This window comes from Scyliorhinus canicula, chromosome 15 (genome assembly GCF_902713615.1).
Source record: "Scyliorhinus canicula chromosome 15, sScyCan1.1, whole genome shotgun sequence".
Taxonomy (NCBI): domain Eukaryota; kingdom Metazoa; phylum Chordata; class Chondrichthyes; order Carcharhiniformes; family Scyliorhinidae; genus Scyliorhinus; species Scyliorhinus canicula.
In genome coordinates, this window is record NC_052160.1 from 112,193,781 (window position 1) to 112,207,545 (window position 13,765).

At 45.8% G+C, this 13,765-nt stretch overlaps 1 protein-coding gene across 3 annotated transcripts in view; it reads left to right on the forward strand.

Moving 5' to 3' along the window:
• Positions 1 to 8,623, forward strand: part of LOC119978342 (peptidase inhibitor 16-like) — a 54,434-nt gene extending 45,811 nt beyond the window's left edge. For 2 of the 3 annotated variants that reach the window (XM_038819915.1, XM_038819913.1), the window contains exons 5-6: positions 3,852 to 4,172; positions 7,055 to 8,623. In XM_038819915.1, the coding sequence (XP_038675843.1) occupies positions 3,852 to 4,172; positions 7,055 to 7,152 (419 nt within the window). In that variant the 3' untranslated portion in view covers positions 7,153 to 8,623. Of the gene's footprint in view, positions 1 to 3,851; positions 4,173 to 4,791; positions 5,337 to 7,054 lie in introns of those variants that run through there. The other variant, XM_038819914.1, reaches the window with a different exon arrangement.
• Positions 8,624 to 13,765: the final 5,142 nt, after the last annotated feature.

Here is a 13,765-nt window from a genome sequence, read left to right on the forward strand (position 1 = left end):
TTTGGCCAGATGCAGCACCCCAAAGCGGCCCTTATTTCAAAAAAAGTACCACTTGGGCCTGATTAAAGACCGCCTGCCATTTGGCGAGGTCAGCCCCAATGTTTTGGTATTTTCAGATCCACTGATCCTCCCAATTGCAGTCTCTCATCGTCATCACTCACCTCAAGATCCTCTCCTTCTCCTGCAATCGGTGTATTCTTACTATCACCGCCCTCGGTGACTCTCCTGCTCTCAGTCTCTGGCTTAACAATCATTATGCCCGGTCCACCTCTGCCGCCTTCTCACAGAACTCCTCGTCCACCAGCTTTGTCAACAGCTTTGAGACATAGTCCGTGGCTCTCGTTCCCCCTCATCTCCTCTGGCAGGCCTACAATACATAAATTATGCCGCATGCACCGATTCTCCTGATCCTACCTTCGGCTCCTTGCAGACCGCTCCCAACAACGCCACCTCTGCCTCCAACTCCACAATTCGATCACTGTGGTCCATGACCGCCCTTTTCCCCCTCTTGGATCATCATACCTTGCGACTCAAGGCACTTCTGCACCAGTTGCCTGGCCTCGCAAAGAGGGGCTACTGTTTCCTCAATCGCCTTCAACCAGTCCTTTTGCATCACTAGCCGATGCTGCTAAAGCTTCCCCTTAATCAACCCCATCAACTGCTCCATTGGCAATGGGGTGGACGACACACAGATCCTCTACCTCTAGAGCCGTCGCCGTGTTCGATTTCTGCTGGGTGCAATCCTACACTCTTAACACTCAATCAAATATTGTCATAATGGGAAGTGAGGAACTCACACCTTTCCTGGCATTCAGCTCTTTGAAGGGAATTGGGATGGATTCATCCATTCCGCCTGCTGCAAGATCGCCACGGGCAGGACGCGGACCATGGAAAGGCCTATTGACCTCAGGCGGGAATTTCCGGTCCCCGGGCAGGCATGGCTGGAGAATCCCGCCCAGAATCCTTCCAAGTAAAAGCTCCAATAAATGCGTTAAAAGGCACACAAGATAATTCATTACCTAGAACTATTTACGTTATTGTGAAATCTGATATTAGTTTTAAATTTCCTTAAACCTTTGGAAAATCAGACCATAAGATGGTGCTCCTTCTCCCGGCATACAAGCAGAAACCCAAACGGGAGAATCCAGCGAAGAAGGTTGTGCCGTGCTGGTCCGAGGAAATAGAAGAGCTTCTACGTGACTGCTTGGAGACAGTGGACTGGTCCATATTTAAGAACTCAGCGACCAACTTAAATGAGTATGCCACCACCATCACAGACTTCATCAGCAAATGTGTGGACGACTGCGTGGCAAAGAAAGCAGTACATACATTCCCCAACCTGAAACCATGGCTCAATCGTGACATTGACTCCCTACTGAAGGACAGGTCTAAGGCGTTCAAGTAAAGCGACCGTGACGTGTACAAGAAATCCAGGTACAACCTCCGCAAAGCCATTCGAGATGCCAAGAGAGAATGTCAGACCAAGCTAGAGTCACAAACCAGCGTTACAAATTCTCGGTGGTTGTGGCAAGGCCTAAACAACATAACAGGCTACAAAGCAAAGCTGAGCAGTATCTCCAGCAGCAGCGCACCCCTCCCAATGAACTCAATCCATTCTATGCTCGGTTCGAGCAGGAAACCAACGATCCGCTGTCGAGTGCCCCAGCAGCCCATAACACACCCATACCCACAGTCACAGCTTCCAAAGTCAATCGGCCTTCCTGAAAGTGAACCCTCGGACGGGATCCCTGGTCGTGCACTCGGAGTCTGCGCAGACCAGCTCACAGGTGTGTTCGCGGACATCTTTAACCTATCCATACTCCGCTCCTAGGTCCCCATCTGCTTCAAGAAGACCACCATCATACTGGTACGAAAGAAGAACCAGGCAACGTGCCTCAATGACTGCCGTCCACTGGCCCTGACATCAGTCATAATGAAGTGCTTCGAGAGGTTGGTCATGAAGCGCATCAACTCCACACTCCCAGAACACCTTGATCCACTGCAGTTCACATACCGCTGCAACCGGTCCACAGCAGATGCCATCTTCCTGGTCCTACACTCATCCCAAGAGCATCTCAACAACAAGGATTCCTACATCAGACTCCTATTTATTGACTACAGTTCTGCCTTCAACACCATAATCCCAGCCAAGCTTATATCAAAGCTCCAAAACCTAGGACTTGGCTCCTCACTCTGCAACTGGATCCTTGACTTTCTGACCCACAGACCACAATCAGCAATTAGTAAGAAAAAACAACACCTCTTCCACAATAGTCCTCAATACAGGGGCCCTGCAAGGCTGCGTACTTAGCCCCCTACTATACTCCCTGTACACACACGGCTGTGTGGTAAAATTTGGTTCCAACTCCATCAACAAGTTTGCTGACGACGCGACCATACTGGGATGGATCTTGAATAACGATGTGTCAGAATACAGGAGGGAGATAGAGAACCTGGTGGAGTGGTGCAACGACAATAATCTATCTGTCAATGCCAGAAAAACTAAAGAGCTGGTCATTGACTTTAGGAAGCAAAGTACTGTTCACACCCCTATCTGCATCAAGGGGCCGAGGTGGAGATGGTTAACAGCTTCAAATTCCTAGGGGTGCACATCACCATAAATCTGTCCTGGTCCAGTCATGTCGATGCTACCACCAAGAAAGCACAACAGCGCCTATACGTCCTCAGGAAATTAAGGAAATTCAGCATGTCCACATTAACTCTCACCAAAACTTACAGATGCACTATAGAAAGCATCCTATCTGGCTGCATCACAGCCTGGTATGGTGACTGCTCGGCCCAATAACACAAGAAACTTTAGAGAGTTGAGAACACAGCCCAGTCCATCACACGAACCTACCTCCCATCCATTGACTCCATCTACACCTCCCGCTGCCTGGGGAAAGCAGGCAGCATAATCAAAAACCCCTCCCACCCGGCTTACTCACTCTTCCAACTTCTTCCATCGGGCAGGAGATACAAAAGTCTGAGAACACGCACAAACAGACTTAAAAACAACTTCTTCCCCGCTGCTACCAGACTCCTAAACGACCCCACCTCAACCCATTTATTTTCATCCTACTTCATTTTAACTGTCTTTTACCATTTCTTTCTCTCTTGTCTTTCTTTATATATATTTACCACCCCCCCCCCCCCATTTTATCCACCCTTCATTACCCTTTCTCCCCTTTGCTTCCCCCTTCCCCTCCCCACCTCTACATCAGAGGTTTCTCTGCAGCTTGGCCTTTCACGCCTTTTGTTCTCTCTGGGGAATGCCATTAGCACACTTTCCCCTTGCTTTCTGTGGCTATTAACACCCCGGGGTTTCTCTGGCTATTAGCACCCCGGGTTTCTGTGGCTATGACTCATCTTTCATTCTCACTCCACAGTCTATATATATTTCCCACTTTCTCTTTCTTTGGCTTTGACAAAGGTTCATCTGGACTCGATACATTATCTCTTTTCCCTCCTTACAGATGCTGCCAGACCTGCTGAGATTTTCCAGCATTTTATCTTTCGTTTCAGGTTCCAGCATCTGCAGTAATTTGCTTTTATCCTAAATTACCCTCTGATGGACTGACCTGATTAATACTACGCCCCTTTATGCTTCACCCGATGCCGATGTCTGTGTATTTACATTGTGTACCTTGTGTTGCCCTATTATGCATTTTGTTTTCTTTTCATGTACTTAATGATCTGTTTGAGCTGTTAGCAGAAAAATACTTTTCGCTGTTCCTCGGTACACGTGACAATAACCAAATCCAAATCCAAAACTCTTAGTTATGAGCATTAGAAATGATAGTTACTGAGAACAAATGGTTTTAGATCAACTTATAAATTGTTTTTTCTAGCATCTGAGCAAGAGCCAGAGACACAGTCAGAACCAAAACTGGAGGCAGAACCAAAATCAGAGCCAGTCACAGGCCCAGAGACAAAACTCGAGCCAGTCACAGAGCCAGAGACAAAACTGGAGCCAATCACAGAGCCAGAGAAAAAACTGGAGCCAATCACAGAGCCAGAGAAAAAACTGGAGCCAATCACAGAGCCAGAGAAAAAAACAGAACCAAAAATGGAGCTAGAGACAGCGTCAAAACCAGAGCCAAAATTGCAATTGGAGAGAAATTCAAAACTGAGTCAGGAGACAGAGTTCAAGCTAGGACAACAGTCAAAAAGTAAGAAATTGTTCTTTATCTAATGATGGTGTAATTTCTTTCACTGTATCAAATTCTTCCTCACCCATTTGCATTCTCCCAGATCCCTAGTGTGTGTGCTCTCCATGTGGAGTCTCTTCCCTCCTGCCAATAAATTGTCTGCAGTTATTCATTTGAATAAATGGCGAGTATCCCTCTTATTTGCCTGTAACTCAAAATAAGCAAACCAATGTTCAAGGCTTTTTTAAAAAATAATTCGCTTTTCATCTTCAAACTTATTTGCCCCAGCAATACCTCATCTTGGGATATTCAGAATTAAAATGCAACTGTAAAAAGCTTTTGAAACAAATTTCTATTTTATTGAGAAAAAACCCCCCAAAGTGGATAAAGATTGAGTAATCGGTATCGGGGCTCAAATTTTGCCATCAATGTATTTGGAGATGAGAGTTCCTTAATATAGCAAGAAATTTCTTCATACCACGCACTAATTTTCTTGGCTGTATTTTATGATTACCTAAGCTTATTTTTTTTAAGTGTTAATTTTTATGTTTCTTTTTCATTCCTCTTCTCTCTACGAAACATTTTCTTTCCCCTATCTTTCCCTCTCTCTCTCACACACTGCCTCCCTTACACACTCTAGACTTCCCACAAGCTCTTAAATATTTGGGAATGTATCAATCAATTATCTAATTGCACTAAACTATTGTAGTCAATCAAGAGCCCCAAAAGGTTTAATTAAAAGTAGTTTATTTCCTACTCACAGCTAGGAAATACAGTAACTAAGCAACATTCCAAGTCCCAACTGGGACCATGCTGCGATGCCGGCTCCCTTTTCAGCCTGCTTTTATCTCGGGGACTTAAGAAGCCCAGCTGTTGCCTTCTCCCCTTAGTGGGGGGAGCTCATATTCCTCAAGCCGCACGGGGAGATCAATCGGGTCGTCCCGTGAGTCTCATGGGAGTTATAACAGCAACCTTGACTAACCTTTATAAAATAAAGAAGGTACAATTAATTTTCACATTACTTTGGGAAGCATCATATAAGGTGGGAATTCAGCACCTTGCTGCAGACAATAATCATGTTACAGTCTGTATTAGTAAGTAAGTAAAGTCACCATAGTCCCAGATGACCATAGGCTGCTTTCCCCTTTGAGGGAGAGAGCTAACTGTTGATGATTTAATCTGAGGATCACCACACTTCGGGCAAGGAGCAATGTTGAGAAGGTGGGCCTTAATGAATAACCTCAGCCAGTACGGGAATTGATCCCACGCTCTTTTGACCTCGCTCTGATCACGAACTATCTGTCCAGCCAACTGAGCTAAACCAGCCCCTGTATGCTGAAAAAAGTATGTGACAATGAGGGTAACTTGCAACTCTTATGGTGAGTAGAAAGGGAATAGCCAATCCCCTGTCCACCTGACTCCCCATCCAATTTTCCTTTCCACTGGCTTCAATAGCAAGGAGTATCAGACATGGTCTCCATTTACCACTCCCTGTTTTGTGCCCTTGGTGATGCTGAAACACAAATAAGCTTTCGAAGATAAATTATGATCTTCAACACGGCAAGCGCAGACCTTTGCTTGCGGGGGGCACACATTTTCAACTCGTACATAGTCATAATTCCCTGATATGCATTCATAGCATTTAAAGTTGTGAAATGAGGAGTGGAGATTAAAATTGCTGGCAGGGTCTTAAACTCATCTTGGTCACTGGTCTCTGGAATTCATTCTCAAACCCTCCTTCTGTCTAGCAGTTATCCTGAACCTACACACTAGTTCCTTTAATACTCTGAAAGTTATTTTCCTTGACTAAGTTTGTGGCTATTCTCCTTATTCCCACAAAAAAGCTTGTTTATTGTGTGAGCATCACTGGCAAAGTATGAAACAAATTAATTCAATTCTGCCAGCTTCAGAATTCAACAGAATTTTTTTTTTAAATTGTGAGGTACAGGACAGTGGTAAGAGGCACATTTATTACCCACCCGCAGTTTCCCTTGAGAAGGTGGTGTTGAGCCATTTTGTTGAATCACGGTAATCCATGTGGTGATGTTGCTTCCACAATGCTGTTGGGCAGGGAGTTCCAGGATGTCAATCTCTTGGATTATTTATTTTTGGGAATGGCACTGTTTAACTGAAAGTCGATGTCCAAGTCTTCTTGCCCTCTCTTTCCTTTGTCATTCCGATTTTCTTGCTTTTTCACTCTCTCTTTAGTTTACAATCTTTTTTTCCCCCCCTTTATTTTTATTTCACTTTTGGTCTTGGACTCTGAATGTGTGTTTGCAATTCTGTTCCGTGTTGGCCCTTCTACCCCTAACACTCTACTTCAAAGCAGCAGCAAAATTAACTGAACATTGTGCAAATCTAAACAGTGCAGAAGATGTTTGCCTGTCAAACCAAAATTGTGTTGGTCACTATGGGGGCCATGGACCTTGTTATTTGGCAATCCAACAATCTAGTGATTATTTTTAATACCCCTAACATGTCATTCTTTGAGGGTTTTATGGATCTTGCACTCTGGACTAGTGCCAGTGCAGACATGATGGGCCAAATGGCCTCTTCCTGTGCTGTAACAATTCTGTGATTCTGTACATCCTGTCTACTATGAGCTTTACAAAGACCAGGAAAACTTACTTAAAATTACAAAATAAATTAAAGTTGCAAAGGAAGACCAAAATAGACCAGCTTAACGCAAGATAATGCAGGCGAGGACCTGGTGGTTATCAAGCAGGGAGCTTCCTGCCATTGATGAATAAGGGAGTGACAGCTTATATGACACAATGTTGTACGTTTGTGGTAAAAGAAAACTATACTAGTTCTGCTAAGTATATTGGATTGTAAAAAATTATTTTATTATTTCTGAACTTAAAATATGAGGAACTCACAACTTTCATCTTATTTTTCAACAGGTGATGAATCAGCTATTGATAATGGAAATTTAGCACTCCCCTCTGGTATTATTCTGACTTTCATCATGTTATTTGTTTTGTATTCTGCATCAAGTTAGAAATCATCATCAGTCTCTCAGTAAGATTCCTTTAGGCTTCCATGATGTATTATATTCAACTTATCAATGTAAACATAATGATTGTAAATATACCAGCTTTCAAAGCTTTCAACCCGAATTTTGAAAAAAATGGAAGAAGACCAATTCCTGGAACGCTTTACCTTGATCGGCATTATTGCTGGATCTTTTAAAATGGGCTTGAAATTTTTCAGATTGTAATTTGATGTTCATGTTACCGTTGCTGTTCAAATAGCAAACTTGTTGATTTGTGATAAGAGACCAAGGAAGATTTGTGTACCCCTCTGTTGTTTAATAGCAGCAGCTGAGTGGAGCATTAAATCTGATGGAAAACCAGGAGATGAAGTGCAGCCGCCATTTTGTTTCCTGTGCTGTTTCTTGTTCTTCACCGAAAAAACAAGGGGAGGGAGTGGACTTTTTTTTAAAATAGATTTATTTCTCATTAATGCCTTTGAAGGCCTTATTAATTAGCTTACAGGGGAAGATCAAACAGCATGTTACGAATGGATGTTAAATAACCAGGTAGCAAATAGCTAATTTACTGAGGGGTTAGTACAATAACGGAACAGCTAAACTCTTTGGTGGGGTATCTGTTCAATCTGAAGTTTGCCAATATTATATGAGTCGATTCAGTGTTGCCGTTAGTAGGAATAAAGGCAACATCGTGACTAAGCATCCGTTCCATCAATTACCATTGGGCATTTAATTTGCTGTTGTGTTTATGAGGACCAAGACTTCAGTCAGCTGAGCAATGCTCAGCTCCAAGAGACTTTAACCAACTGAGCAGCATTTGGTTGAAAATTTCCATCTGCTCCCCGCTGTATATTTCACTCTTTCTTCGGCAAAATTTGTTGCTTAAATAAATTATTACAGCAAAACAACAACTGGGGCGAGCAGTGGTTAGCACTGCTGCCAAACAGTGCCGAGGACCCGGGTTCGATCCCAGCCCTGGGTCACTCTCCGTGTGGAATTTGCACATTCTTCCCGTGTCTGTGTAGATCTCACCCCCACGACCCAAAGATGCACAGGTTAGGTGGATTGGCCACGCTAAATTGTCCCTTAATTGGAAAACGTTTTTAAAAACAACAACTGGTGTTTATCTGCTGCCTTTAACATGCTAAAATGCCCCCAAGATGAACCTTTTCATCTTGCACCTATCAGGACACTTTGCGAGAATGTCAGTATGAGGGGAAAACAACAATCTTCAATGAGCAATACACAAGTTCTGTACCACTGAACAACTATTAGAAACTTTACCACTGGGAATTACGCTCATGAGTGTTTATTTTAACCACTTTTCACTTGGGCCAGGCAGCGCATTACTTTGATAATTAAATCATGCAGCCCGTGTGTGTTTGTGTGTGTGTGCATGTATGAATGTGTATGTATGGATTGTGTGTGTATGTATATGTGTATATGTATGCAGGTGTGTATGTATACATGTGTATGTATGTGTGCATACATGTGTGTGTGCATATGTATGTGTGTGTATGTGTGCGTGTGTTTATATACGTGTGTGCGATGTGTGTATATGAATGTGTACGGTATGTATGTATGTGTGTGTTTGTATTTGTGTGTGTGCGTGTGTTTATGTACGTGTGTGCAATGTGTCTCCGTATGTATGTGTGTATGTATTTGTATGTGTCCGTGTGTTTGTATATGTGTGTGCGATGTGTGTATATGTATGTGAGTGTGGTATGTATGTATGTGTATGCATTTGTGTGTGTGCGTGTTTATGTATGTGTGTGCGATGTGTGCTGTACATGTGTCCTGACAGATGCCCTAAACTGACGAGGATACATCTACATATAAAAGGCAAGCTAGAAGTTTGCAAAGTCCCAGAAAATGATGTGTCTTAAATGGATTGAGTTTTACTCATGTAATTTTATCATATATTTTAAATTAATTTTACTATATTATGAAATGATTGTAAACTTTTATATGATACATTCCTGGTATGTTGTGCATTATGCTGAAAATAAAGGAAATCCAGCAACCAAAATTTTTATTTGTATAAATATGTAAATAAAAGTTTCTAATTGGCCATGCAACTAGGAATATATCCAGATGTGTGAACTGCATCCACAAGTAGTGCTCCAAATGGTCAATTCATTGGGCAGTAACTTCTTCGGATTGGCAATCAGCGTCAGATTGCCGTTCCATTGTTGCAGCAATGACCTTCCATGCCTGTCTCACCAGACCTTCCTGTCTCAGGCCGGGTGAGAGCCAGGCAGCTCAGCTTTCACCGAAGCCAGTGTTCATGTCTAACCAGAGTCGGGAGATGGGTGGGCGGATCGGACATCGGGACTGTCGAACATCAGGATGGAGGGTCGGATATTGGGAGGAGCGGGTATGGGGGCCGAGGATGTCAGTTCAGGGATGTGTGGGGTTAGGTTCGGGGGGGGGGGGGGGGGGTCAGGTCGGATGGGGTGGGTCCTGCTGGGTCAGATTTGGGAGAGTCAGCTAGGTCGGAGTCAGGTCAGGAAAGATTCAGGTCTGTGGGAGGGGAGAGGCCCATGCATGTGGGTGGTCTAGGAGTGTGGGAATCCCATGGGGATGGGTGGAAAATAATGTAGGGGGTTGTGGGAGTCCTGTGGGGTCAGGAATATAGGTGTAGTCCTATATGGGGATCGGTTAGAGTGTTAAAATAGTTTTTCAGATGTTCAAAGAGGTTTTATTTCTTCTAACCTTTTCTGATTGACCCTACATTAGTGTAACTTTGGAGGAATCCCCTGAGGTTAGTGGCCCATAACTAGATCAGAGTGGCAATCAGTGGTGGATTCCCATTCTGTACCACTTGTCTGCATTTAAATTCTAAAGCGGTTTTGCCCGACCTTCCTGACTCAGGCTGGGGGACACTCAGGCAGCGAAGTGTGTCCCCGGTTCCAGCGGCAAAGTGCAAAAGGAGCGGAATGAAGGACGACACTCTTCATTTTTACGCTGTAAAGCTGGTGGGTTTAAAGGTCCCATTGAAAGAATGTAAGTTTCTCATCCCTCTTATGCTTCCCATCACCTCTCTCACCCTAATGGCTCCTCTAGCACTTGCCTCCTCTCCTCATCCAGCTGTGAGAATTCCAACCCATCCAAAAACCACCCTATATCCCCTTCCTCACCCCCCGGATTGGTCCTATACAATTTCTCATACCACTTCCTGAACACCTCAATTATCCTCCCTGGCTTTGACACTACCACCCTCTTCCCTGTCCGTACCCTCTGAATGTCTATGGACGTGACCTGCCTCTGTAGCTGATGGGCTAACATGTGGCTTGCCTTCTCTCCTTCTTCATACCGCATCCCCCTCGCCCTCCATAGCTGCCCAACAACCCTTCCTGTCATCAGCCTATTGAACTGCCACTGTAACTTTTCTTGTCGCCAAATCCTCCAAGGTGGGGTCCCTCGATTATTCCCTGTCCACCTCGACTGTCTCATCCAATAATTGGCCATGCTCCTCTCTCCAGCACGGTAGCACAAGTGGCTAGCACTGTGACTTCACAGCGCCAGGGTCCCAGGTTCGATTCCCCACTGGGTCACTGTCTGTGCGGTGTCTGCACATTCTCCCCATTTCTGCGTGGGTTTCCTCTGGGTGCTCCAAAGGCTTGCAGGTTAGGTGGATTGGCCATGCTAAATTGCCCTGAGTGTCCAAAAAGGTTAGGAGGGGTTATTGGCCTACGGGGATTGGGTGAAAGTGGGGGCTTAAGTGGGTCGGTGCAACCTCAATGGGCCAAATGGCCTCCTTCTGCACTGTATGCTCTATGTTCTATATTCTATCTCCATGCGCCTTGAACGAGATAATCTCCCCGAACCATCGCCTTCAATGCCTCCCAGAATGTGGCCATCGATACCTCCCCATTTTGGTGCAACTCCACGCAATCCTTAATCATCGACCATACCTTATCGCAGAACTCCCTGTCAGCGAACAGCCACGAGTCTAGCCTCCATCCCAGCCTCTGTCCCCACCATCCCCAACAACACCTCACGGCTCACCACAAAATAATTGATTCTGGAGTATACTTTGTACACATGTGAGAAGGAGTCTCCCTCACACCCGGATTCTTAAACCTCCACCAGTCCACCGTACCCATCCTTTCCATAAATCCTCCCAGCTCCTTCATCATCCGCAGCCTTCCCATTGGCCTGGGCTTGACCTGTCCACCCTCTGCTCCAGCCCATAATCAACTGATGTGTGGCTAAGTCCGGAATCACTGCCAGCAACTCCCTCACGAATCCCACGTCATCCCCATTCGGTGCATATCCATTTACCAGCACCATCGGCGCCCCCTCCAACACTCCGCTCACTATTACATGTCTCCACCCGTGTCCCACACTTTCTTGGCGTTTACAAACTCTTCTTACTCAGCAGAATAGCCACCCCTTTAAACTTCGAGTCAAACACCGAGTGAAACACCTGACCCATACATTCCTTTCTCAGCCTAAACTGATCCCTCACCTGGAGGTCTCCTGCAGAAAGACCCCCCCCCCCCCCCCCCCGTGCCTTCAAGCTTCTCAAGTGTATAAATACCCGATCTCTTCACCGGCCCGTTCAGATCCCACACATTCCATGTTATGAGCCTTACCTGAGATTTGTGCTTCCATTCCCCTCTACTGTCCACCATCCTCCCCTTCTGATTCTGTTCCCTTTCATTTCACCTTAAACCAGTCCCATCCATGATGGCCCCCTCTTCCGCCCGTGACCATGCTTCTCCTCCAACACTGCCACACCGCATCCCCCCCCCCCCCCACCCCACCCCCCTCGGCCAACCTTCACAACCATCTTCCCCACCTCACTTCTGTTAACCAGCATTACCTGCCAGCGTGGCAGCTCCTGCCCGAAGGCTCCTCTATCTACTTCTCCCCCCACCCTTCCTCCTTGATCTGTGTAGGCGGCTCCCTGTGGACCTCCCGTTCCCCCACCCAAACAAAGACACATCCAAAACCACAGGTCACCTCCTCCAAGAAATAAACACGACCACAGGCTAATGACAGGGAGGGGGGCAAATTCCCCCTTACAAACTTATTACCCCTTAACAAATATTCACCACAATGAAATCCCCCTGTCTGAGAAGAAAGAAAAAAAACCACCCTCCAGCCCCTCACTACCCACATCCTCCAAACTCCATTATGCCAACTCCTTCATCTCCCATCAAAGTTCAGTTCTCCCCCAGTTTCTCTTTAATAAAGTAACTGGCCTCCTCTGGGGTTTCAAAATAGTACTCCCGGTCTTCGAACGTCACCCACAGTTTTGCCGGGTACAGCACGTCGAACATGATCTGCATCGATAGAGAGTCGCCTTGGCCCTGTTAAACCCAGCACACCTTTTCGCCAGCTCCGCGCCAATGTCCTGATATATTCGAAATTTGTTCTCCTCCCAATCACAGTTCCGTTTCTTCCTGGCCCACCGCAGGCTCTTTTCCTTCTCCACAAACTTGTGGAACATTACAAACACCGTCCGTGGCTGCTCCCCTGCTCTTGGCTTCTGCTTTGGGACCTGTGCGCTATATCCACCTCTGGGGTCTTGTACAGCACCCCCTCTGCCACCAGTCCAGCCAGCATCCTCAAGATGTATCTCGTTGCACTCGTGCCTTCCACACCTTCAGGCAGACCATCAGCACGCTGGTTCTGCCTTCTTGATCTATTCTCCTGCTCCTCTACCTTTGCTCTTAATGTCTTGCAAAGGTCCCCCAGGAGCCCCACCTCTGTCTCAAATGCCACCACCCTATCACTATCATCAGTCATCACCCTCTCCATCTCCCGCATCTGAAAACCTTGTGCCTCCGAGCACTTCTCAGCTCTCTCCATTAAGCCTTTCCGGGGTACAACCGCTACTTTAATGGCCTTCGTTCGGTCTTCCTGCATCTCTTTTCTTTGCTGGCAGAACTCCTCTCTGGAAAATGGCATCAGCCGCTCCATCCATGGTTATCCAACATGCGTCAACCCTTCCCCCTCTGCCATCTTTCCAATTGCGCCACAAGTCTCTTCCAATTCCTTGGCCAGGTCTTTAATCTTCTTTTGCCGGGTCTGATAACCAGCAGACGTGCCACTCCCAGGAGGAACGTCTCCTCCACATCTTCAGCTACACTTTCCCGTCAAAATGATCCTGTTTTGGGGTTTAAAAAAAAGCTCTTTGAGCCAGAGCTGCCGTGTGCAACCAGACCACTCACTCAAGGCCGCCATCGGACGTCTTCCCCACCACAGATGTTAGGCTAACTGACCTGTAATTCCCTGGTTTCCCCCTTTCACCCTTCTTAAAAAGTGGGTTGACATGTGTAATTTTACAACCAGAGGGACTGTCCCTGAATCTAGGGGACTCTGGAAGATTAGTTAGGGCATCTACACTGTGCTCCCCTACTTCCTTTAACACCCCGGGATGGAAACCGTCAGGTCCTGGGGATTTGTCGCTCTTTAGTTCCATTCACTTCCTAGTTCCTGATGCTGTACTTACCTTAATTGTATTAAGTCCCTGTCCTCTATGGACCATTCATTTTTTCGGGACTGTTCGGCAAGCTATCTTGCTTTTCAACTGTAAATAATGAGGTAAAGTAATTGTTCAACTTGTCTGCCATTTCCCCCAGTATCACCATTTCTAGCTTTTAGTGGG